This window comes from Larus michahellis, chromosome 3 (genome assembly GCF_964199755.1).
Source record: "Larus michahellis chromosome 3, bLarMic1.1, whole genome shotgun sequence".
Taxonomy (NCBI): Eukaryota; Metazoa; Chordata; class Aves; order Charadriiformes; family Laridae; genus Larus; species Larus michahellis.
Genome location: NC_133898.1, coordinates 105,482,457 through 105,508,504, shown reverse-complemented (window position 1 = coordinate 105,508,504; position 26,048 = coordinate 105,482,457). Strand labels below are relative to the sequence as shown.

At 41.6% G+C, this 26,048-nt stretch overlaps 1 protein-coding gene across 1 annotated transcript in view; it reads left to right on the top strand.

The window, feature by feature from the left end:
- LRRC1 (leucine rich repeat containing 1) overlaps window positions 1-26,048 on the top strand; it is a 73,157-nt gene that overhangs the window by 30,549 nt on the left and 16,560 nt on the right. Inside the window, exons 3-8 of the mRNA XM_074581612.1 lie at window positions 410-488; window positions 3,663-3,752; window positions 19,610-19,666; window positions 21,275-21,338; window positions 22,089-22,163; window positions 23,947-24,091. Of these exons, the coding sequence (XP_074437713.1) occupies window positions 410-488; window positions 3,663-3,752; window positions 19,610-19,666; window positions 21,275-21,338; window positions 22,089-22,163; window positions 23,947-24,091 (510 nt within the window). The remainder of the gene's footprint in view (window positions 1-409; window positions 489-3,662; window positions 3,753-19,609; window positions 19,667-21,274; window positions 21,339-22,088; window positions 22,164-23,946; window positions 24,092-26,048) is intronic.

The window sequence follows — 26,048 nt, the reverse complement described above, 5'->3', positions numbered from 1 at the left end:
TTTCCCTCCCCACCTACTTTACACACCCACAGTCTGTGCTGGCGGATTGATGAAATTACAAGAAGTTCAGATTTTAATTGGTTCTTTAGGACAGTCCTAGCACATAGAGAACCTGTTTTCCTGATGGGCAGAGGCTGATAAAGATCAGTCCAAGGACAGGTGAGTTGTCTAGGATCAGGAAGAGGAGCGTGGGGCAGGAGGGGGAAACTGGGTTGTAGAAAAGCACAAAATGGCTCTGCTGCGATAGCCATGGATGTGGATGTGAAGCAGTCTTGGGTGTTGAAATGTCTTGAAAGATGCCAAGATAACTCCTTGCAGTAGCAAGTTACTGAATGTAATGAGGCAATCATTTCAGTCTAGATGCAGTAGTTGTTGACAATTTTTTTTTCTTTTTTTTTTTCTTCTGCAGATATTCCTGAAATACCAGAAAGCATCTCATTCTGCAGAGCACTACAGGTAGCAGATTTCAGTGGGAATCCACTGACTAGGTAACTTCCACCTTCTTCTTAGTACTTGCCATACCAGAATTACAATCTTGCTGTAACAATTATAATTTTAAATAAGCCCTTAAAAATTATGATCTAGGATCTCTATGAAATCTTGCCAATGGTGTCTGTCTCTGGCAGGGACTGCAGCAAAAGCTCAGGTTTAAAAAGTGATATGCGTCTTTCCTGGGAGGGGATGAAATTTGTTAGCCAACCAGGAAAAATGTAAATCTGATTGTCTCTTAAGTAATTTTCTTTCTTCTTCTTAAATGCATAGGAAAACCATGCTCATACTTGGGAGAGATGGGGCAATGGTTAGCACAAATGCATTGGCACAAACCCAGGTGCCTGACAATTTGGAATAGACTTTAGATCAGCTGCTGCAGATAATGGCTTCTACTAATGATTAAAGCTTGGACAAGCGTTTCATCACCCTCCCGTCAATTGGGACACAGTGACATGCAGTAACATGTGGCAAAAATGCCTCGCATGTGTCGGTGGTTGCTACGGCTGCTGCTGATCTGCAGTCTGATGAGCTGGAGTTTGGGGATTACGCACACTTTTAGTATAGGAGTTTTCTTGACACGTCTCTGTTCCATTTGCTGGAGAATTTGGAATTTATCTAGTGAAATGAGGCTGGAGAAAGAGGTGATCTGCTAGTTGACGGCTCTGAATGCTATTTGGAGAACTGTTTCCTAAACCAGCCGGTGCCACAGAGCTCCTTTGTGATGCTGAGCAAGTCACATAAGCCAGAGTATTCGCAGTGGGCGCTCGCTCTCTCCAGCCTGCTCTGCTGTGCACTGGGATGGGCTGGGAATACTGGCAGGATGAGCTGGCTGGCTGGGGTGCAGGGCTGCTAGCAAACGGGAGGGTGTCTGTCATGTCTTAAGCCGCTGCAGCGGTTTTGCAAGGCGGCTTCTCCCACGTGCGCAGCTGAGGTTCTTCAGAAGTGCCCTTTGAATGTCACCCACAGTCTGTCCTAAGGTCTCTGGAAAGTCACCTCTCTGAGTGTTAAAGGGACACTTGTGATCTTAATCCCCGTGCCTCTGTAGCCCATTTATATACTGAGGATAATAATACCACAAAAATCCAGTATAGCAAACTGAGGCTGAACTGATGCTTAGATACGCAAGTGGCGAGGGTCACCCAACAGCTTTTTCCCAGGCATCACTGTGCAGCGCATAAAGCTCAGAGCTGCATCTCGTGGTGTTGAAATAAAAATTGTCTGTAAGTAGTGTGCGTTATTCTTCCCCATTTTTTTTGTGCTGAATAAGGCCTGAGGCCCAAGTCGTGTCTTTCCTTAAACAGTAGTTGTAACACACAGCTACAGCTGAGTGGAATTAACAGACGAGTTGAAAGGCTTTTTGATGGGGTTGAAATAGGTCTCATAACTCTTTGTTGACAGTTTAAGGGAATCTTAAAAATTCTTGATAAAGCGGCTCCAAAGTGTGCGCGTGTCCTGGAAAACGTCACTCCAAGCAGTTTCCTAAGTTGGAAAACACAGATACCAGGAGCTGTTTGCACACGGTTGCCAGGTATTTTCTGTGACGAGATCCAGAATTTCAGTTTTACCTACACAGCAGGGTGTAGGTGTTGGAAGTAATATGCCCAGGCAGAGTGGGAAAGTCTAGTAGTGATTTCTTTTCCTGTGTGATATCCTGGAACTTTTTTTAGCCATTGATTCTTGTCCTTATTTCCTCTAAGCTTGAAAGCCAGTTAGAGATCTTCCCAATCAATGTCCTACCACTAATACAGTATGTTGCCTCATTGTCAAACTTAATCATTCATGAACCTGCAGCATTAAAAGTGGCTGGCAGACCATTTTTCCAGCTGTTTTCAGATTATTTCAGGTTTATATTAATAAAAAGCAGGCTCATTAGTTGTAATTAGACTGGAATTACACTATATGCTATAGATAGCATAGAATATTTCAGTTGGAAGGGACCTACGATGATCATCTAGTCCAACTAGCTGTCCACGTCGGGGCTGACCAAAAGGTAATCAGAGCATTTAACTCCAGTCTTAAACCTGTTAGATCCTAAATGGTAATGAATAGTTAGAGTGGAGCTCACATTTTTGAGCTACTGAGCATGTTCTGTTAATAAGGTCCAGAAAATGACAGTGCAGGATGGAATTGAGCACATGAAAAGCCCCCTGTCCCCCATTGTAATTTTTTTTTCCTCTTTCCCCATCACGCACAGCTGTATTTACCCGTAGGTGTGAGGCTCCTTTTGGCTAGTTGCCTGCAGGTCATACCGTGTGCCTTGAGCTGGGTGATGGGGAGAGCAAGGAACCAAACCAAATGCTGCAGCTCAAGCTTTGGTTGCATGCTCCGGGGGTCGAGCAGAAGTTGGATGGCTGGGCCTGCGGCTTCCCCTCCTCTACCTCCTCGTCCCTTTTAGCCTATGTGCAACTGCAAACTGAGCTGCTTGGTGCAACCCGGCGGCTGGCGAGCAGTGGTACAAGAATCCATCCATGCAAGGGGAGGGGAAGCCGAGCCTTGCAGCAGACCAGCCAGGTGATGGACCGAAAGGCTTTGGGAACTTTGGGAGTGTTTTGCATACGGCTGCATTTTATAGCGTAAGAAGGGAGGGATTACATGCTGTTGTGCTGTGAACCAGTAAGTGTGAAATGCTGTAACAGCAGTCTTCATGGTGAACAGGCTGTTTCTTCAAAAAGCAGCAACTGAAGAGCAGCCTGGTAGCTAATATGAAATGGCCACGCTGTAAGTATGTATGTAACTGAAGCCTGAATAAAAATAATTTGTTTAATTAACCTAATTAATCTAGGTGACACAGGAAAATTATAGTGAAAAAAATACAGTTTTAATATGTTTGATTTTTTTAAAAAAATTGTTAAAATACTTAAAATGTTCTCAAGCCCTGTAGCTTTTTAAAGTTGCAAACTGGGGGCAGGGAAGAGAGGAGCTAGGAGACAGGGATGTTACCTGTGCTGTGACACAGAAGAAGCTTTAAAGTCTCTAAGTCACGGGGTTTTTCTCCTACTGTGATCCTTAGAATTTTCTGGGAGTCATGCTGGACTCTAGGCATGCCTCGCTCTGTGAGTATTTGCTAAATAGACTCTTGTTTTCTACTACATGTTCTCTTTTCCGGTATGTATTACATGAATATGAACACTTCTGCTGCAAGTCCTTGATTTGAATTAATATCTCCATAGGTTGCCCGAAAGCTTTCCTGAATTACAGAATCTAACGTGTCTTTCAGTAAATGACATCTCTCTGCAAGCACTACCTGAAAACATTGGGAAGTAAGTTTTTTTTTTTTATACTTTATTACTATCTTAATTTATTTTCTCTCTATTGTTATGCTTATTGTGTAAATGACTTGCTGCATAATTGTATGTAATATACCTATAAAGATATTTACAGGTCTGTGCTTATTTTTTATATTCTTTCCAGTCTGAGGGTTCTGTTTAAGAAAAAACCCTTTGCATTTTCACTTGACATTAGCAGGCTAATGCAGAATCTGAAGCATGTGTGTATGTTTCAACTGTGTTCTCTGGGATTTGGAGTAATTTGGAATTCTGGGTGCAAAATTAAATGGGTGTTTTGTGATGCAGATCTGACCTTTTGCTTTCCTTCATTGTAGTAGACCATTGATCCATTATTGTGAACATGTCAGAGGGCTTGCAGCTTAACTCAGACAATTGTTGGCACAAGAACAGATGTGTAAAAGCTGGCTGTGGTCAGGAGGGAAATTAGAAGTTTCCTAACTATAGGAGCACTCTGGTTCTGAAAAACCTCAAGTGGGAGCTGTGGAGATGAAAACTCATGGAACAGCTCTTAAGATTAAATTTGATAAGCTTTTAAGATATGTTTGTTAACTCTGTGAAGTAGAGCAGGGTTGCAAGGACAGACTTCCAAAGTGGAGACACGTGGAAAGTAAATTGAACATTGTTTATCGTCTAATTTCAACTGAAATCAACATCCACACTTGCAGAAGGGAAATGTCTCTCCTTTTAGTGGAGAGAAGGGTATCTCTTCCAATATGAAGGAGAAGAGGTAATTCCCTGTCTCCTCACTTGAATGTGTGAGAATGGCTGTGCTGGTTCAGATCAAAGACTCATCTAGCCCACCTTCCTTCTACAGTTGCAGTAAGTAGATGCCTAGTGAGGATTAAGAAGAAAAGCATGTGTTTGATGACTCTTCTTTCCATCCCCTGACTGTTTCTGGTTCAGATTTCATGAGCTTTGGATTTTGACTGGTTTACTTGGTAGCCCATAATGAATCTCTCTTCCAGGTACTTGTCCAGTTTCTCCTTGAGCTTACATGGACATCTTTCTTATTCTCCCCTGCTAAATAGCTGCCCAGGTCTATACCCATTGCATTGATTCGTTGTTGGTTTTGTTTGAGCTTGACTCTACCTGCCTTGCCTATGATCCCTAGTGTTGGAAGAGGCAGTGAGCAGCTGATCCCTATGCACTTGACCTGCTGTCAATGCCTTTGTAGTTTTCTACTGTATCCCCAGGTGCTTTTTTTCCAGACTGAAGAGTCTACCTTGCTGTTCCAGCTTCAGGAATAGTCTTCACAGTACTCAAGATATCTGTGCTTTTAACTTGGAAAAGTTATAGTTTGTTACTTTTGCTGGGAAACATACCATTTTAGAGAATTGGAAATTTTTTGCAACACCTGATTGTCCTCTATCTGCCCCCCGCCCCTACTTTTTTTTTTTTAAGTCTGCACCTATCTTTATGGTTATCTTGTCCATATTATTGTTCTAAGTTGCCGTGCACCAAGCCACTTCCATCTTTCTTCAGAAAACTACAGAAACTCAGCTGTTGAGTCATGAGTATCAGTAGAGGTCTGTTAATCTTGGACATCCTTTCATAAAGTGGAACACTTCTAACATGGATTCCCCAGGGCGTCAGCATAGCCCCTAACAGTAAAACCCGACTGTTTCTAAACAGAGGAGCCCTCCAGAATGCATCTTATTATTAAGAGCTCCTGCAATGTAGTCATGTTCAGACCGGCATTGCTTTAGCCACTTCCCATGGGTATGAAAGCTGTCAGCTGGCACCGCTCCAGCAGCAGCAGAAGTGGAAAATGTCTTTTGAAACCTTCCGCAAGCACTAACAGGTACAGTTAACGTGCACCCAGTGACTATGGCGAAGTCTCACCTAAAGTTTGCATGGGCCAGGACTTTTGTGACATTCTTCCTTTTCTGTAAAAGTTCCCAAAACTTTTCATGGAGCTTTTTGCAGCGCTGGCAGCTAAGAACAGGCTTGTTCAGGCTTTGCGGTTACCGAAAACCAAGGCCAAAAAATTTGGGATCCTGCCTGATTCTGAAAATGAACAAAAGAAACACGACAAGCTGAAACGATTCCCAAAGCATGAGGTGGACTGCTGCTTTGCAGACAGCGGCTAGAGGAAGGTTGCCGGCTTCCCTGAGAGGTCACTGGCTGTGGTGGTTCTGTCTTCTTTCTTGTCCTGCCTGTCGTTTGGTAGTGTGAGTGGTGGTAGCCTTTGTTTTGAAGCAAATGGCTAGAAACAACTTTGGTTAACATGGTGATACCGGACATTGTAAAGATGTCGATATGTGGAGCTGTGCAAGAATAAAGGTAAAAAAATGCCTATTATTGATCCTAAGCAGTCTGGGGAAATGCTGTGATATTATTTCAGCCGGACGTGAGCTGTTGCAGAACACAGCAGTGTAACCCCCGCTCCCTCAAAGTCTGTATCTGATTCCTGATATCGAAGCTAAAAACCGGGGGTTCTCACTTGCTTTGGAAGAGCCATATGTTAGTCCTGGTGGTCTTTGTGAGTTCTCCTGGAGGGTTAGACTTTTACTCAAGTCTGACAGTCATTCTTTGATAATAGAATCATAGAATCGTCTAGGTTGGAAGGGACCTTTAAGATCGTCAAGTCCAACCGTTAACCCAACACTGCCAAAGCCACCACTAAATCATGTCTGTCAGCACCTCCAGGGATGGTAATCCAACCATTTCCCTGGGCAGCCTGTTCCAATGCCCGACAACCCTTTCAGTGAAGAAATTTTTCCTAATATCCAGTCTAAACCTCCCTGGTGCAACTTGAGTCTGTTTCCTCTTGTCCTATCGCCTGTTACTTGGGAGAAGAGACCGACCCCCACCTCTCTACAGCCTCCTTTCAGGTGGTTGTAGAGACCAATAAGGTCTCCCCTCAGCCTCCTTTTCTCCAGGCTGAACAATCCCAGTTCCCTCACTGGGAAGTGCTCCCAGGTTAGCTACCTAAAATATGAATATTGTTTTTTGGAGATGTTCAAGGCCAGGCTGGATGGGGCTTTGAGTAACCTGGTCTAGTGGGAAGTGTCCCTGCCCACGGCAGGGGGGTTGGAACTAGATGATCTTTAAGGTCCCTTCCAACCCAAACCATTCCATGAGTTTTACAAAAACACTTTAATCTCATTTGTAGAAGTTGCTGCTGTCAGATTTATGCTTAAAGAAACAGAGACAAATGTGTGGGGCTGTTATCTTTGGCTTATCAGGTATTCATGATAGGTGGCAATATGGCAGCTGGGAAGTCGACGATAAGCTTGGGCTGAAGATGCATGCTTTTCAGCTCAGAAGAATATTAATGTAACATGAAGGAAACTCATGGGGTGTCCACACAAAATGTAACTGTTCCTTAAATCTGTTGGGGAGTGTCTTGGTGACAGAGGGAAAGGTATCCCGTGTGGTTTGAGCTGGAAATTATTGGGAGGTCTTGTTTGTAGCCAATTAGCACTGCAACCTGAAGTGCTTCTGGGTCACTTACCTCTGAGAGTGAACTTTGTCAAATTTTTAGCATTAGATCTATAAGTAATAGATTTATTTTTTTCAGTCTGGCTACCAACAAATGCAGCTTTCCTTTTATAGTTCACAAAATTTTCAACACTTATTGTAAGTGAATTTGATGGTGCAGCCGACCGCCTTGTGTTCGGTAAAAGCAGTGAAATGCTCTTTGGCTTCTCCAAAGGTTACCTACTTGAGCTCTTCATTCCCTTCTCGGTTCTTTTCCCTCTGCGCTTGCTGGGACCCAAAAAATCACAGAATCACAGAAACTTCAGAGTTGGAAGGGACCTCTAGAGATCATCTAGTCCAACTCCCCTGCTAAAGCTGGATTGCCCAGAGCACATCCCTCAGGACTGCATCCAGGCGGGTCTTGAAAATCTCCAGAGAAGGGGACTCCACAACCTCCCTGGGCAGCCTGTCCCAGTGCTCTGTCACCCTCACTGTAAAGAAGTTTTTCCATGTATTTGAATGGAACTTCCTGTGTTCTAACTTGTGCCCGTTGCCCCTTGTCCTGTCGCTGGAAACCATTGAAAAGAGTCTGGCACCATCCTCCTTCAGCCCACCCTTTAGATACTTGTATGCCATAATAAGGTCTCCCCTCAGCCTTCTCTTCTCCAGGCTAAAGAGTCCCCGCTCTCTCAGCCTTTCCTCATAAGGGAGATGCTCCAGCCCCTCAATCATCTTAGTTGCCCTTCACTGGACTCGCTCCAGCAGTTCCCTGTCCCTCTTGAACTGGGGAGCCCAGAACCGGATGCAGTACTCCAGTTGTGGCCTCACCAGTGCAGGGTAGAGGGGGAGAATGACCTCCTTTGACCTACTGGCCACACTCTTCCCTATGCAGCCCAGGATTCCATTGGCCTTTCTGGCAACAAGGGCACATTGTTGGCTCATGGATAATTTACTGTCTACCAGGACCCCCAGATCCTTCTCCTCAGAACTACTTCCCAGCAGGTCCACCCCTAACCTATACTGGTGCTTAGCATTCTTCCTCCCCAGGTGGAGGACCTTGCACTTGCTTTTGTTGAACCTCATTAGGTTCTTCTCTGCCCAGCTCTCCAGCCTGTCCAGGTCACGCTGGATGGCAGCACGGCCCTCTGGAGTGTCAGCCACCCCTCCCAGTTTGGTATCATCAGCGAACTTGCTGAGGATACACTCTGTCCCATCATCCAGGTCATTAATGAATATACTGAATGAAATTGGACTGAGGAATGCTAGGAATTAGAAAGAAAGTAATGCCAATCCTGCCTTTCTGGCTGTAGAGACCAAGTAAGGCTCTTAGAGGTGTTTGGGTATGTTTGCAAATGCCTTACTGGAGTTTCCATGTGCTTTGGATAATAACCCATGGTGGCGTTTGATGGAATAGGTTGCACCTATGTGCTCTGTATGAGATCTGTCAAATAGTGAGCAAACAAATATATACTGGTGATTTATTCTACTACAGTTGGTCTTGTTTTGGGAAAAACTTGCCACCAGTCCTCTGGCTGCTAGAGTATGTGGAAACTTAGGGAAATGCATCCTAAATTCTTATACTCTTGTCTGGGAAACTGCCTAATACAGCAACTGAAATCTCTAATTCATCTTCATGTAGCACAGTGATCACTATGTATTTAGTATCTCTTTTTTTTCTTTTTTTTTTTTTAGCTAGCTAATAAACATCTTGTGGCACGGCAAATTTACCCTACTGTCTTAAATGGGGAAAGCAAAAAAAGTAATGGCAAGTGTTTTCCAAACAGCAATACTCTGAAGGTTAGTTAAGAAGTTCTTCCTAATGGCAGATAATAGACTTGAATTGCCTTGTGGTGAACCGTTAGTGGAAGTGTGGCTTCTTCGTGGACTCAGATATCCAGTCCGTTTTTCACATGGTCTGATGTGTAAGATGAATGCCAGCGCTCAGCTTCACTGTTCCAGGCCAGTGTCTGAACGTAGAGTTGCTGATAATATGTTTACTGTGCCGTTAAAATTCTTCTGCTTAGACTTTTTATATTTTTCTTTTCTTTTGTGTTGCCAAAAGGAGTGTTTTTAAGGGTTCCAAATGGATGTTTGAAGAGCATAGGCAAGGCCTCCCTTGAACCTTTTGCTTTCCTCTTGCTCGTGCGTAGCCATGTTCAGTGTATGTCAACTCTTCTTCTGTGTAACCACGTCAACCTGCTTATCCAGGGCTGAAAGTTTTCCCGTGTTAGATGAAGCATTCCTCTTTTAAGCTCATGTATTGTTTTAGGGCATACAAGAAAGATGTGCGACACACTGCTTTAGGACTTGATAACAGACTAGATGTCTTAATATTACTACTACTTTTCTTTTGTGTTTCTCTGTGATTTGTGTTCTCCTAACTCATGGTGTGGTTGCTATCTGGAGTAAAACAGTGAATGCTAATGCATGTGAGATATTTTAGCTAATAATTAGATGGGTGCAGCTTGGAGCAGGAGTTGTCCTGTTGGCTAGTTGAACCGTTCAGAGAAACAAGTTACACAATTTAAGCTGTGAGTGGGAGTGTCTTTCACAGCGTTTCTCTGTCTAATGAGAGCAAGTCTAATTTACTTGCCTATTCTGCAGGACTGTGTCTGTAGAGCTGCCCAACGAGCAAGCATAACCTGCTCCTCCCAGTGTGGGTAGCACTTATGAATTTCCACTTGCTTCCAGGATTTTTTTTCAATACTTCCTTACTCGTGTAACACCCAAAACACAGGATGTGGCTTTTTCCTGAAATTCAAAAATCGGAGGTTTTGTATTTAAGGGTGTTTGGGTAAATCAAGGTGTTTGTCTGAAAGTCTTCCTAGGGCATACCTTACAGTAGTATGAATAATCTAGTGTCTGTCTGTCCCCAGCCCCTTCTTTGTCCACACGTGTTTATTCTGTAGCATTGGCTTCGGAGTTAGTTCCCTGCCACCAGCCCACCGTGATGCTGGCTTTTTACCAGCAACGCTTTCAGAACTTAGAGATCCATACAGTGCTCTCATGGCTTAACGTCTATGAAGAGGAGAGAGATTGTGTCAGCTTCATATATTTGTTTATTTATTTGTGGTTCTTAGGCTTGAATGAAGTCCAGGTACCTTCTTTGGAAGGCCTTTTATGTCCGTCTCCGATGTTTGATCTAGCATCGGACTCTCAGATGGGTGCTTCACAAGGAATTGGCCCAAGCCAAAAAATCAGTCCTTTCAGCATGAAATGCATGTTTGAAAAAGACAATTGTCTGTCAAACCCTGTGGGGACAACAAAATTAATAAGTTTCTTTAACGGCTGAGGCAAAATGTGGAGCTTCACTACTGTCTTTTAAATCATGATTTAAGGCCTGCTGCCCATCAGCACACCAAACATCGAACTCATATCCAGTTTTCAGCTTTCATCATTTTTTCAGCAGTCTTGTCTGTGCCTGGAAAAGATAAAGATTACCTCTTATTTTATTTTTTTTTTTTAGATACTAAGGTTTGAAGTATGAGATTATTATTGACTGGCAGGTAGAGTGTTTTGGAAGTTCCCTGCCTGAACTCTAGCATGGCAAATAAAAAAGCTTTCCTCTGCAGTCTCCTCCCCCCCTGCCCCTTTCTGTAATGTTCACATGGTCTCCTACTCGGACACAATCTCCAAATCCTGAGGATTCAACAGTAGATGATAGTAATATCATGATTCATAGTATTCCCATCATTCACAGCCTCCCCGCCCCCCCCCCCCCCCCGGCTTTTTTTCAGAGAACTGTGCAATCCGTGATGCAAGAAAGTAGCATAGCTTTATTTTAGCTTTAGAAACTTTTGTTGTGGGGAGGGCTGAATTTCTTTAGATGGGAAGGATATTCTTCTGGTACTGATGACTGATGAGTCTGGTTTACCCCAAGCTGCAAGCAGCTGAATGAATCGGTGGACCTTACTACTGAAAGGGAATTACCAGGTAAGCAGAGAAATTTTCCTCTTAATGCCTGCAGCTCGCAGGCAGAATGCTGAAATAGGCACTTCATTATGACAGTGAACATAATGAAAAGAATAGAGCAAATGTTACTGCACTTTGGAGCGTTGCTTTGTGGAAAGATTTGTTATAGGCATGCTTTTCGAGAGTTGTGGAACCACAAATATCCAGAGACTTCATGTTAGAGAAAAAAAGTGTGGTGTTTTTTTTTTTTTTTAATCTATGTGTGTTTAATTCTAAAGGTTTTTAAGTTCTCAGCAGCTTCTGAACTCAGAATCTTTAATGTTGATCTGAATAGGGGTAGTTGGAGAATAAAAGTTCTTCAAAGGCAAGGATGATGAGCTCAATGCAGATGATCCAGAAGCAGATCAGAATGGCACGCTTATTCTGACAATGGGTTCCTGGGCAGTCCTTGACTGTGTTTTTTCTTAGTGTATGCTAAGATGCCTCAAGTGCAGATTACACATCTGGTAGCATCACACAGAATGGAAAATGCTCTTAAAATTGTGTGGAACAAGACAATGTAATTCTGTTTCAAGGTTTAGCATAATAATGTCTGATTAAAATAGTGTCTTACTTGAGACAACAAAAGTGCTGGGAAGGCTTATCTTGCAAATACATAGAAGGACTGTAGGTGGTCTGCCTAGGCTGATATAAATAGTGTTAAAAGCTCTCACTCTGGCTTATCTGAATTTAGTACAGCAAGTAATACTTACAGAGTTTGAGTAGGTAGAGCATTCAGTGTTAATCACAGCTGTTTGCTAAATGCCAAAACTGAATGTTAAATAACTTGAAAGTTTATTTCAGGAACACTGTTTTACAATGTAATAGTGAACACGGTGCAATCTGGCCTTTAAATAAGAGATGTTCCATCTTGTATGTTACACAAGGAAGAAATATTTAAGACATATTTAGCAATATTTTTTTTGAAATAAAAAAATTCCATTTTTTATTTAAGTCATTAAAGATTGACGTTGCAGGAGTGGAATGGAAGAAAATTTGAAAAGGAAACCTTGTTGTAATAGTGAATTGGCTTAGCCTCTCCAACCTGTTTCAGTGATCTTGATAAGCAAATTGGAGAATGTTCAGTTAAAGCATTCAGAAGTGAACAGGCTGAGCCGTAATTATGAATCTCTCTCTCTTCTTCTTAATGATGCCTTTTGAAGGTCATAGGGAGTTCAGCGTTCCTGTCTGTTTTTTTGGACCATGCTTGTTGCTGTGTGGGGGAGAGAGAGAGTAGAACTGATCTCAGCAACTTGAAAACCAAGCTTATTTAGAAAACTAGTCTTAATTAGCAGCTTGGACTACCTCTGTCACATATTTAGGGAATTCCTTGGCCATAAACTGTAGAACTTTCCTTTGTTTTTAAAATTTGGATGTGACTTGTACTACTGGCCGTCTGTTCAGTCTTTCCTCCAGTTAGTGGCTGATAAGATACTAATGTTTTTTATCCTTCTGTTATCACTTGTGGAAGATCTGTAGCTTTTTACCAGCCAATTAATGGTATTGACAGTTCAATTCAAGTAAATAACTATGCAAGTGCTCTTCCTCTGGCTTTCAATGTCTTTGTCCTTTAAGTCTAGGATGACAAAATTATCAACTTCACTTTCTTTTGTGCCTATTTAAAATCAGTCTTCCAAGGAAAGAGTGTTTTCCCCCCATAATTTGTATTCACTCTTCCCAGCTCTGTAGAAAATTGCAAGTATGAGGAACATAATCCTTACTTTCAGATTTTCTTACTGGAATTGCTCTTACTCAAGTACTGTCCTGCTTGTCAAGCTCCAGAAGTGGACTGCTAAGGAAAGACCCATGTGCTTTTCCTTTGCACACTATAGACCTAAACTTGAGAGGAAAGAGTCGTGTTTAATTTAGACGCAAGATACCTCAAGTTGCTTTGCCTCCAAAAAGGAGAAGGGGGAATGCTCTCGGAGATGGCTTCCAGAAGAATGGCCTTTAACAATAGTGGTGAGACATAATAACAGTTTCATCAAAACTAAATCTAGTTACCTTGCTTTGCAGTTGTTTTAACAGCATCCCTTGCATTCCAAGGTAAAACTATAGGACTTCACATGTGTGAAGATAGTTTGCTTTGAAATGGATAAGTGCAGTTATTTAGGAAATTAATACTTCCTGTAATTTCTGGCTCATGTGAGAATTTCTGAGATTCAGTAGCTAAGAATTTGCAAAAAATTGCTCTCCCCTGTTGGATGGTGTGGGCTTAAGGTCTCTCTCTTTAAATTCTATCAGATTAATTTTACAAAAATTCATTAGTGCTGCTCTTTATCATTCACACTGTAAAACAGGTTTTCATAACCAAAGTGTAACCAAACAAAGGGGGAGGAGGCTGGTTAAAGCTGACGTTTGAAAAAATATAAATGCTTTAAGCTTAAGCTAGAGTTTTGGGAGAAATAATCTTAAAAAAAAGAAACTGGCTGCAATTCTGTACTATTTGTAGGTTATCATATAATGGATATGAATTTTAAGGTTCTTTCATGGTAACTTTGTCTAGTTGTATGCCAGCATTATGCAGTAGTTAGAAGAAAAATAAGCATTTAATGTTGAACGTTTTAAAAATGAGGACAAAATGCATACTAGGACTGTATAGACCACGAACTACATGGTTATATGTTAATGCAGTCCTAGGAAATTCAAGAAGCATAATCCTTCCATATGAGGCTACTGTTGCTTTTGTTGTATTGGAAGTGTCATTACACCAAAAAAATCCACATGGAGCTGGTTCTTCAGACACCGAGGAAGGATATGGTGCTGGCAGGTATAGTAATGGTGTGTGGGTGAAATAAGGCAGACACGGGGAAGAACTGAAGTGGTAATTAATTCTGGAAAGGGGTGCGTCTTACAGAAGTTCTTGAAACCACTCAAGTTTAAGCACCTAATTTCATAGAATCATAGAATGGTTTGGGTTGGAAGGGACCTTCGAAGATATCTAATCCAACCCTCCAGTTGTGGACAGAGACATCTTTCATTAGATCCCATTGCTCAAAGCACCATCCAGCCTGACCTTGAACACTTACAGGGTTGGGGCATCCACAGCTTCCCTGGGCAACCTGTTTCAGTGTCTCACCACCCACGCTATAAAAAATATCTTCCTTATACCCAACCTAAACCTACCCTCCTTCAATTTAAAACCATTGCCCCCTGTCCTGTCACTACAGGCCCTGGTAAAAAGTCTCTCTCCATCCTTCTTATAAGCCCCCTTTATATTTTGAAAGGCTGCTATAAGGTCTCCCTGGAACCTTCGCGAGGCTGAACAACCCCAACTCTCTCAGCCTGTCCTCATAGCAGAGGTGCTCCAGCCCTTTGAATCATCTTCATGGCCCTCCTCTGGACCTGCTCCAACAGGTCCATGTCTTTCCTATGCTGAGGGCTCCAGAGCTGGACGCAGTACTCCAGGTGGGGTCTCACCAGGGTGGACTAGAGGGGCAGAATCACCTCTCTGGATCTGCTGGCCACGCTTCTTTTGATGCAGCCCAGGATTTGACTGGTGTAGGAGTTGGGAGTTTGGAGACTGATGTTTTCAGGCTCTTTCTGCAGTCAATGATACAGTCAATGATACAGTCAATGAAGAGAGGGTGAAATAAAGAGGCTTCTTTTGGGAGTAACTTGGAACAGGACCCTGTCCCAAAGGAACATGCTGTACCTTCAAATACTTATGGTCTGAGTAAGTGGCATTTTGAGAGCTGGCTAGTGACTGATTAACCTTGTCATTTCCTTGGGGGAAAATGCTGCTAAACATCAGGTTCTCAATGAATTGTTGGTATGTAGCTAGAAGCTTTATGGGATGGGAGTAGCTTAATAGGATCCTGTCAGATGAGTGACTGGTCATCTAACTGCTGTGTCCTGGGGTAGGGTCATACATGTTACTTGTAGTTTTATTTGGGCAGTGGTGATGGGATGTAATATATTTAAATATGGCGAGTTTCATGCATTTTGTGTGCTGCTGTCAGAGTACCACAGTTACCTTCTCATCTCTTGGAAGACCCTTAATAGAAAAAAAAACCGGCATGTTCCTTTTCTGCACAAAAAGGAAAATGAGCTGCCTGGTTTAAACTCCCTCCCTTCCCAGTCCAGTGTCATGATGAATGTTTCAAAGTATACATGCTTTGTAGAGATGCAGAGGTAGGCATTATCAAAGTAACAGTGATCTTCAGATGCTGACCCAGCGAAACGAAGTCCTTTGGAACTGGTGGAAATAGCCAGAATGTGGACTTCAAATCTCATTTCTGTATGCTGCATCCTTAGACTGTGTTCTGTAGCCATTGCTACTGCTGCATAAAAAATGTAATACCAGACCAAATTCAGGATCTGTACTGTCTTCTCACCTTAGCTAGCCATCCTTATTGTGTAGGACCCTCCCTTGTTCTGTATAAATATGGGGACCATGCCCATACTCCTGTCATTCCCTTCTTTTTGCAGTCTGTACAAATGTGAGGAAAGACTACATTTGGGATTTTACATTCCCCTAACCAGATGAAACTTGCTGGAAAGGGTACAGATGGGGCCATGCATTTCTGCATGTGCTTTAGATCTTCATCTCTTCCATCTTTGCTTCCTTGTTTCCAAAAGCCTGACTTCTTGTCCTGCATGCTCAGCTGTATGGTCCTCCTGACATAAGGTCAAAATGTGTGACTTGTATTACTCAAGTAAGAGAAGGCTGTTGTCCAGTTCTTATTGACTAAATACCTTTAGTTTTTATATTAGTCCTTTTATAATTTATCTTCATTTTCTGCTAGCTTTTTCTACATTTCTCTCTCCACCTTTGTATTTTTAACTTCACGTTCACAAGAAAATAGCATTTATCTTACTGTACTTCCCAGTGCTTTCCTTAGAAGCCTTTGCTGGTGTACCTCAAGGACTTGGGTGCTCCCTGTCCTGTTGCAGCGACTGGGATAAAAACAGGACAGGAATAAAAATGGGATATATGGTGTTGTCCATTGTCACCCTTAAAGCTGACTTTCTGTGCCTGGAATAGCGGAATGATGCAGCTTTCCCTGATGAAGTTAAAGCGCTAGGATAACTCATCTCAGTTTTGTATTTTATAACTTTACAAGACAGAGTATATTTAATGCATGTGGTACGCTGAAAATAAAATGTAATTTCATCCAAGGTAACTAGCGAACATGTCTCTCTGTCTTTTTTTTTTTTTTTAACTGCAGTTGATGTTGTTTTACCTGTTGCAGTGAGTTGCTGTTGTCCAGAGAGTCGTCTGCTTTTGAAATGGTTATTTTGTACTACTAATAATCCCTTTGTAATTAATCCAAAGAAAAACTGACTTGCTTTGGAAGAACAGCAACAACATCCTTTGGTTCCAATCTTAGTGGCTGGTTCTAGTCTTACCTTTATTTTGGAGGAGACCGCTGCGGTTGACTTGAAGGAGTATTTGTGGTATTCCCTATCTGTAGACTATGTTGGATCGTGAGTTTCTCTCTCAAATCCTGGCAGGAATGCTCAGGAAAGACACTTCCAGCATTTACAGACTACTTTGTTGCTATTAGTTTTGTTCTCAATTCTTGATCTCACATTCTTTCCATCTTCTAGTACACATGATGAAGCAATCTGAGCAACCTGATCTAGTTAAAGATGTTATAAATCAGAAAACGTATTTGAAAAATAGCAAGAAATTTTGGATTTTTCTTACAAATGACTAAAAATCCTGTTTCTTAACATACCTTAAAAACAGAAAAATGTTAGTGAACATACCATGTGCTAAGGACCTTTTAGTAAATTTAAGGAGGAGCTATATCTCTGTAATGTGTCAGAGATTGGTGCTTCAGTACATCAGCATGCCTTTTATATGATGCTATTTTATATGATAACTGTCACATTTTCCCATTTTAAATTGTAGCACGTAGGTTTACTGGGAGCCGCTTCTGCAACTAGTCAAAACTTAAGAGTAATGAGTCAAAAATTTCCTCTCTTTCAGGTGGATCCACTTTAAACAACACTTCAGTCTAATGGGGCAGCTTTGCTGGTATAAACTTCATAGACTTAGTCTCTATTTTACGTTACTTGGTGGGAAGCTTCATTTTGCCCGTTGGGGTCCCCTTACATTGGGTTTGGACTCAAGACCTTGGAAGAAGTAGAAAGGCTAGATTAAAGGGGTGGAGGGCAGCACCTTTGATTTTGTTCCAGGGTAGAGTTATAGTTGTGAGCGTGCTGTGGATGAGAAGAGCTGTAGAGTAAAGCATTTCTCCTGCAGAAAGCTGCATCATTAGGGATGAAAATGTAATCCCATAGGTAGTTGGCTCCCATAAGAAGAGAACCTAGCCTGGGACTGCGATCGGCCACTGTTGGTGTCCGAGATGTAGGGTATGCGGTTGGATGCAGAGCTGGCTGTTGGTGGGTTCCCATGAGGGCACGGCTACCCAGGAAGTCCTCATGGTGCTTCTGGCTTGGGCAGTCCAGATACCTTCCTTGCACCACCTTGACAGTTGTACTGGCCCAGGTGTTTAAGGGGATTTATTCTATGTTGGATTAGGGATCTGTGCTATTCTTTTTTGCTGGGTTAGTTTTAAGCAGAATCAATTTCCTGAGCTGGTTCGCTGGCCTGCCCCAGTTTAGTGATATGATGAGGCTGGTTAAGATGGTGGTTCCCAAGTTCTTGCTGTTGAACGTGGTTCTGCTGACAAAGATTTCTTTTTAACCACAGCCAAAGTGGTGTCTGATGTAAGAAGAGAAATTAAGAGATTGCACCATTTTACTCATTGACACTTCAACATGATGGGGAGGGAGATAAGTAGATGCGGGGTGATCTGTAAACACAAGATTGCAAGGCAGCTTGGCGGTGTGCGCATCCTTTTGTATTCTCTTGATAAAAGTGAATCATGGGCCTCACCTAATATAAGCCTGAAGAGAAAGTGCGAAATTCGAAGGAAGATTGGAATAGGTTTCTGGAAAACCTGTAAACAAAAATGTAATGGCAGTCTGTGGGCGGAAATGTGAGTAAGAGCAGACTCACGTTTCTCTCAGGGAGCAACGGTTCTCCATCACCTCTTCCCTCCCCACCTCCACTGGTTTGGTTTACGTGAGGATGTCGGATACCACATCCCACCTTGACATGTGTTTTATAGTGTTGAAATTGTTATGTGAGAGTTTTCTCTTGTGTCGTTGGAATGAAGGCTTCCTTACTACCTCATTTCTGTCAAATGATTTTGAGTGGCAGGAGCTGAATTATTCTCACTTATCTTTTAATTGAATTTGTAATAGGCTTCTATTAAAATATCTTCACCTATGTGCTATATGCTGTGTCTTCTGAAGGAATGCAGAACCCATTGGGTAAAATGTGCTTGTTTCAAAAGCTGGGGAGTACTATTCAGACCATAATAAAGCTCCTGTGAGATTTAATTCACTGTTTTGAGTGCAGTATGAAATCATTGCTTGAAATAAGGATATATCTTTTAGATACCATCCAAAGTCAATCCGTGAAAAATCTTTTCCCTTTAATAGTTCATTACGTCAGTTATGTTGCTTTCCCTACTTAGGATAGCTGTATCGGAGTTGCAATATGAAGGTTATTCTTTAGTTTTATTCAGGTTATCAGCTGCTTTTTTACTGGGGATAACTAATGATCCTGTAATTCAGTATGTGTGTGTTGTTTGAAGTGAAAACAAATATTCCAATTTTAAGTGGTCTGAGTACACGAGCTTGTTGGTTTTTTTCCTAAGGTGTATGTACAAAAAAATTTTGGGTTTAGATTTAACATGCATTTCAAATTTAGTAGAATTCCTTTTTTAATCTAGATTTTGTTTAAGGCCTAGCACTCTGTCCCCCTCCCCTGCACCCCAGGACAGAACATATTCTGTTGCAGGGATCTACTTACTTGCAGTCACCATATTTGATTTTTATTTTTCCCTGGGATGCTGGAGGATTAGAGCAGATTATAGTGTTGGGATAATGTCTGACTCCTTGTGTTCCATTTAGTCATAAATAAACCCCTGAAAAAAAATCTGAATGTTGCTATGGTGATGTTAGTAAAAGCCTGGGATATGGAGTAAGTGAGCCGCTTAGAAGCGTAATGTCACTTACAGTAATGAGCATGCCGTCGTTAGAGCGGTGATGGTTTTACCTGATGCTCTGTAACTTTGGTAGCCCACGCCAGATTCTGAAAGCGAGTAAGTAAATGCAATTCATACAACTATGCTCTCTTCAGTAACTTGCCATTATGGCCTTTTAACAAATAGAAATTTGTGTTTTTTCTCTTTACTTTCTAGCTTCAGTGTTAACTACTTTCAGTTTATGGAGAAACAAGCAAAAACTTCCAGTCTTCGTATGCTGCCTTTCACATGATGGTCTGATTGAATCAAAACAACAAAAAAAATCAACTCACAGCAATTTTAAAATTTTGTTTTAAACTGTGTAAGCACACACCTCTCCTGAAAACGTGGAAAATAAAGTAAGATTGCATTAAAATGTGGTTGTTTGTTTTTTTTTTTTTTTTTTAGTCTTTATAACCTGGCTTCACTGGAACTTAGAGAAAATTTGCTGACATATTTACCAGAGTAAGTGACGTTTAATGTGTTTGATTATATTAACATAAAATGTTCTTATTCTTAAGATGTGTTAACATATGAAACTGAATGACAGCTAGGAAAAAATACTTGGTGCTGTTGACAACATTTATGAGGTACAGCTTTGTTTTAGCAACACCTAGTTATATCCATTACTTCTAATTGTACTTGGCTTACAGGAGGAGCCTGCAGTCTGTGTCCATTGCTTTTGCTCTACGTAACTATAAAACACAGCAGCACCAAATGTTTCTTCCTGCACACATTGAATGAGGGCATTGGCAGCGGGAGGGGTGGTTTGGGTTGTTCTCATGCTGAAATGCCATGAAAGTAGGATAATAGGGAAAGCAGGGTAATAGAGTCTCGGAGATTTCAACTCTAGAACTTCAGAGTATTTAAATCAGCATTCATGTTGGGGGCTCAGGAACGAAAAGCTTCCAAAACCTGGAGATCGAAGCCTCGGTGACAAACTAGGCTTGCTGATGTCTGAAGTCTGACTCCACCCACGGTGGCTTTTTTGTGGGGGGGAGAACGTATCTAGATGTCTCTACACTGTCTGCATCAGAGGAATCGGTGGTCTTTTGTAAGATTAACTGTGTATCTTACAGTTTGGGGATCCTTTTTTGGCTGCCTGGAAGAAGCCTCTTCTTTCGCTAGTGAAGGAGTTTCCTTCCTTTCCCTACCTGGCTGCTTCTTGCAAGAGTCTTGGTGACTCTTATTCTTCTTGTTTAGATAATCTAATAGATACTGTAAAAGATTTAACCTATTTTAATCAGAATCTGTTCCCCAGTTGCTTTGGGGTCCTTTTTTTCTTGTCAATTGCCCAGTACCTCGGCTGCAGCTGTTTATAGCTGTGAGCCACAAGGCACTTTAAATGTCAGTGGTCAGAAGATAGGAATTAGTATCTGGGGTTTGCCATGCGATGTCAGAATGAAGCTATCACAAATGTTGACAATTTTATTGCTCCTGGAAAATTCGGACTGTCAGTAATGTAGCTGACGAGTGTCACTGGCTTTCGTGCTATTTCCTTTGGGGAAGGTAAGCAAGAACTCTACAACAGACTGCTTTTGAAGAAGGATGGTCTTCCATGTCCGTTCATGTATAGAGAACTTCTTTTACATCCATTTGGGCTTCCCTCTGTTTGCATCCTCAAATCCAACATGAAATACTTCAGAAATGGATAGATCATCTTGAGAAGAAAAATGATGGATTTATTGAGTCTTGAGTCATGCTGTTAACGTTTGATCACTGTGGGGAATTTTTATACAGTTGTGTAAATTTCCTCTAAAAATAAACCTAACCAATTCTACTAAACTATATGGCATTGTTCACCCTGAGGGACGGATGGTTAAAATAAAGAATAATGATTTGATTGCCTATACTAAGTTTTAAGTTTCAAGGGCATACAGTTATACTGACAACCCAGATCATTTTTTCAGTAAGATATTTCTGCAAATAGCCTATGTGCAGGAAAATAACCGTCTGTCTACAATACATTGTAATTTGAAATACGAGTTTCAGTAAAATGAGCTCATTTAAATACATGGGGTTTCTGTTGGTTTAGTCTGATGTGGTTTTGTTTTGGCTTATCTCATCTCACAGATCACTTGCCCAGCTGCAGCGACTAGAACAACTTGATTTAGGAAACAATGAACTTTATCACTTGGTAAGAGAACATGCCACTGAAAGTGCATGTTGGTCTTGTTTTACGTGTCGTTTAGATTAAGTAGGTCGTAGGATGTCCAAAATTGAAGGAGGAAAAAATGTATGGAGGGAGAGTTTTTATCTGTACAGATTAATTTTGGTAGCGAGTTGGTGCTTCCCCTGTCTGCTTGGTCTTGTTCAGTACAATATTACTTCACCCAAAAAACTGCAGCTGATCTCTGGAAAACAGAAGCAATGCACAGAGTTTTTCTATGGAAAGAGAAAGGAGCGGAAGGGCAGAAACTCTTGTCTGCACTTGCAGTTACAATGAAGACACGGGCTTCTGTGGGGAGCTGGATGGGCTGAGCACAGATGAAAGCTCAGCTATTTCCAGGGTGAGAGCAGGAATCTTTGGGAAAGGGCTGAGGCAAACTGTCGAGGGCTGCGTGGCAGATAGATCTACCAAAAGATATCTGTCATCTCCCTAAGATGACTCAATTAAATGTTGGATTTGCAGTAGATTAAGTGTGTGCATGCAATTTGTTAGTGCATGTCAGGTAAAGTATGATAGCTTCTTAAGCTGTAACAATTAATTTGTATGATGGAGTTCCCAAATGCTTACAGTCACCCTTGCTTGCTGCATTTAACTGTGGCGCTTCTAAATAGTGCTTGGAGTAGGAATTGGTTTACTCAGACTATAATTACGGGGTGGCCGTTTGGTTTTTACTTAAAGCTCCTGTGTTACTTAACATTATTACTTTCTCTGTTATAGCCAGAAACAATTGGTGCACTTTTCAATCTCAAAGACCTCTGGTTGGATGGAAACCAATTAGCCGAAATACCTCAGGTAAAGATGAGCTCCACTGATACTGTTTTGAAGATGCTTTTAAAAGAAAACCTTTTCATTCATGCCTAAAGGGAGGTTATCTATAATTGCATAGTTTTCGCAGTCCATTTTGCCTGGGTTTGGTTTTGGATGTGTAAGTATTTTCTCTTAATAAGTTCTTCTGCAAGGGATTGTGTATCATATCATATGTTTTCAGACATTTTCTTTTAAACATTTTGGCAAAGGAATTGTTTCCTAATAGGCACATTGTTCAGTTTATAGGATGACACATCCTCTGTTTACAGTTCTGGCCCAATGATCAGGGACCCACTAATTGGCTGAAGTTTTGTATCTATCTGAGTTGCCGTTTTGACAGTTTTGAGGATGAGTCCTTGTGTTTTTACAATGATGATCTTCCATTCAAATACAGTGTTTGGGAGAAGTACAAAGACAGAACTGTTGCCATAAATAGAAATTTTGATTTATGCAGGCAAATCCCCCATCTGACATCAGTCATGGGATGAGGGGCCTTAGCATTTAAAGCTTACAGCACTCTAAATTCCCGTTCTTAAGAACTGTAATAACGTGTGCGATGGTTTCTTTTACCTCTTTTTTTCTTTAGAGCCAAGTTAAAACTTGTTTTCCCCTTTTGCTCATGCAGGTTGCTGTTATTTGCTGTATTGATCTCATTGTCAACAATGTAACTTGGAAATCAGTTACAGTTTACTTGGCTTTGTTGACTTTGTTGTTGTTGGCTTCGCCTGATAATTTTTTAAGTAGATGTAGTTAAACACTGATAATCATTCATAAAAGGTCAAGTGTGACTTCAGCAGCTGCTTTTATTGAAGCTGGCCACTATTGTGTATTTTGTTTAATGTCCAAAAGATGAACTTGTAGGATAAAGGGTGTGTGTTTGCATTTAATGAAAGATCCTCTTGAGAGGCAAACATTTCCAAAATAAAAGGACTGATCTTGTGAGTTAGGATCAAGGCTGTCAGTGTATAAAAATTTCATATATGTAAAAGTAGAGGACGCTTCTGCCCCAGACGTTCTGTTCTCCGAAAGATGATTTGGATGACTAAAATGAGAACTATTCTAGAGCGTGTATAGGGGTGTCTGTGTACATGGGGAATGGGAGGGTGCTCTGATGGCTAATAGAGGCAAAGGTATTTCTCTGTCAAACTTCTAAGCTAATTGGCAGATTACCATTGTAAAAAAAAAATAAATTAAGTAATCATTAATAACTGTAGGTGATGGCAGTATAACTTGGCAGTTCAAATATGCTTGCTAGAGCAACACTCCCAATTCCTATTTCTACATTTGTTGCAGTTGAGAGATGTGAAGATATTAAATCCCTAGATGTCATGGCATGTTGCTGTATCAGCCAGGAGAAACTAATCCTAATTTGCCTAGGGTTAATTGGGAGGGGCAGACTTTAATTACGTGGAGGTTGATAATCTGGAGTTCTGAAAAAACAACTTTGCAGTCTTGACTTGAGGAAAACTCCAGTTTTGGCTGGTGCTTGCCTGGGTGTGCTCAGCATACCTTGTCTGACTACTGAAGCCAGTCTTAATAGTTAGAATAAGAAACTGTGACTGAATCACTTGGTTGGTTTATCATATGTAGAACGTAATTATTTCTTTTTTTTTTTTTTTAGGCATTTAGAGGTCATACAAACAATGGCCGATTTAGAGGTCATACAGAGAATTGTTTTTCTTTCTGGAATTTCATTGCGTTGGTACATTTTTCAAATTGCTTTGTTACGTGTTTGGGCATGACTTAAATTTTTTGTCTTGTATCGCAGGAAGTAGGAAACCTGAAAAACCTGCTTTGTCTGGATGTTTCTGAAAATAAATTGGAATGCCTTCCTGAAGAAATTAGTGGTCTGACTTCTTTAACAGACTTGCTTGTTTCTCAGAATTTACTTCAGGTCCTACCTGATGGCATTGGTAAGTACAAGGTGAATGCTATCACACAGAACCATTTAATCCACCATAAATTGGAAGTTGTTTGTTTTCAAGTCTTTTGAAGTCTTTTTGTGCAAGAGATGAGCTTATCTCAGCTTTTTTTTTTTTTGCTTAGTATGAAATGCGTAGCTCTATTAATTTCGCATTTTAATTGTCTGCATAATGACTAGCTCATAATCCTTTTTTGGCCTTCACTTGATACCTACCCAAACAAAATAAAAGTTAATATATCCTCTCTGTTCCTACTGCGTCCGTGTCACCGTTATAACTCTTTAACATTGTAAAATTCTAGCTTGTAGCATACTGTAGGTCACTTGATAAGAGTGACTGACAGTATCACTACAAAAAAGGCTTCCTTTTTCGTGGGGATGTGTAATTATCTTCAGTTGGACAATGTGATTAATCCTATACTGAAGCCAGTGGAAGGCTGTTCCAATTTCAGCCCACTTACTCCTCACCCTTGAGGATCCAAACTACAACCTTTCTGTGTCTGACGCCTTAAAACAGGTTTAATAACTGAGGAATGTTATCTGAAGCATTACCAGTGCCTTTTTTCAGGTAAATGTTTGTACCCCTGCTGTAGTTGTGACAAATAGTCGGCAAGGCGTTGTTTCTCTACTACTCATCACTTGTTTTGCTGGAGAGTTTCACATTGCAAAAGTGTGCCGCCTTCTTGCCAGGAATTTTTTTTTTTTTTTTTTTAAAGTGTAGGGAAGGAGGACTTGTGAATGTGGAAAAGAATAGAGCCTAAGAAAAGATAAATGTTTTTCTAGAAGTTAAACTTGGGGGAGTGGGGTGACTATTGTGGGTCCTACAGTTGACTCAGGTGGGTTTGGTGGGGAGTTGTGGCAGCTCTCTCTGGCCAGTACAGTTGTTGTACACCAGCCTGACAGAGGGGAGCTTGTCTGTAACACCAGCTGGTGAATAAGAGGAGCTGCTGCTTCTCGAGAAGCCTGTTAAATGGAAATCCTTTGCTGGGGAAGGAGATTGCAGAGAGCTGGGCTATTTCAGGCCAGGCTTAGTTTGCACATGCATTTTGTAACATTTTGTGGATGTGATTTTGTTACAAAGGCAAAAAATTTGCTACTTTTTGTGTAATATTGGAACTTACTATGCAAAATGAAGAAAATCTGTTATTGTGGTTGAAGTGATTATCGCTGGTCTCTGTGGAAGCTCCTGGGAGGAGCTCAGCTGATCACTGAATCCTTGGTTGGGCTAGTGGATCTGTAGCACCCTCGAAGCAGAGCTTTCACCAACACCAGCGTGCCACATCAGCAGTGGCTGTGTCTCACGAAGGCTCTAAAGCCCCTAATGGAGGTGGCTCTAGCACCCCCAGGCAGCCTGTGTCAGTGGTGCACCACCTCCTGGTGAGGAAGCTTCTTCTCATGTCCAGCTGGGACCTCCCACACTTCAATTTGTGGCCACTGCTGTCTTGCCTGCCACTGCGGAGAAGAGTTTGGCTCAGTCATCTCTGTAAGGGCCCTTCAAGTAGTTGTGGGCTGTTCCTAGATGCCTCCTTGGCTGCTTCTTTGCTGGAGACTACAAAGCCAGCTCTCTGACCCTCAGCTCATGTGTGCCCTGGTCATCTTGATAGCTTTGTGCTGGACCCCCATCAGCATCTCATTTGAACTGTGAGGCAGGGGGAATAGACAGGACAGGACATGAAACAGAGCATGATTTTACAGGTGTGGCCTCACTGGTGCCAAGTAGATGGGATATAGTAACTTCCATTGATCAGCTGGCCATAATTCTCCTTACGTAGTCCAGCCAGCATTAACTTTATTTCCAGTGAGAGCTCACTGCTAGTTCATATGCAGCCTGGTGCCCACCATAGCCCCCAGGTCCTTTCCAAGAGGGCTCCTGTACAGCTCGTCACTTCCCAGCATGTACCGGTGCATGGCTTTATTCCACCCAGGTGCGGAGCTCTGCACCTTCTCCC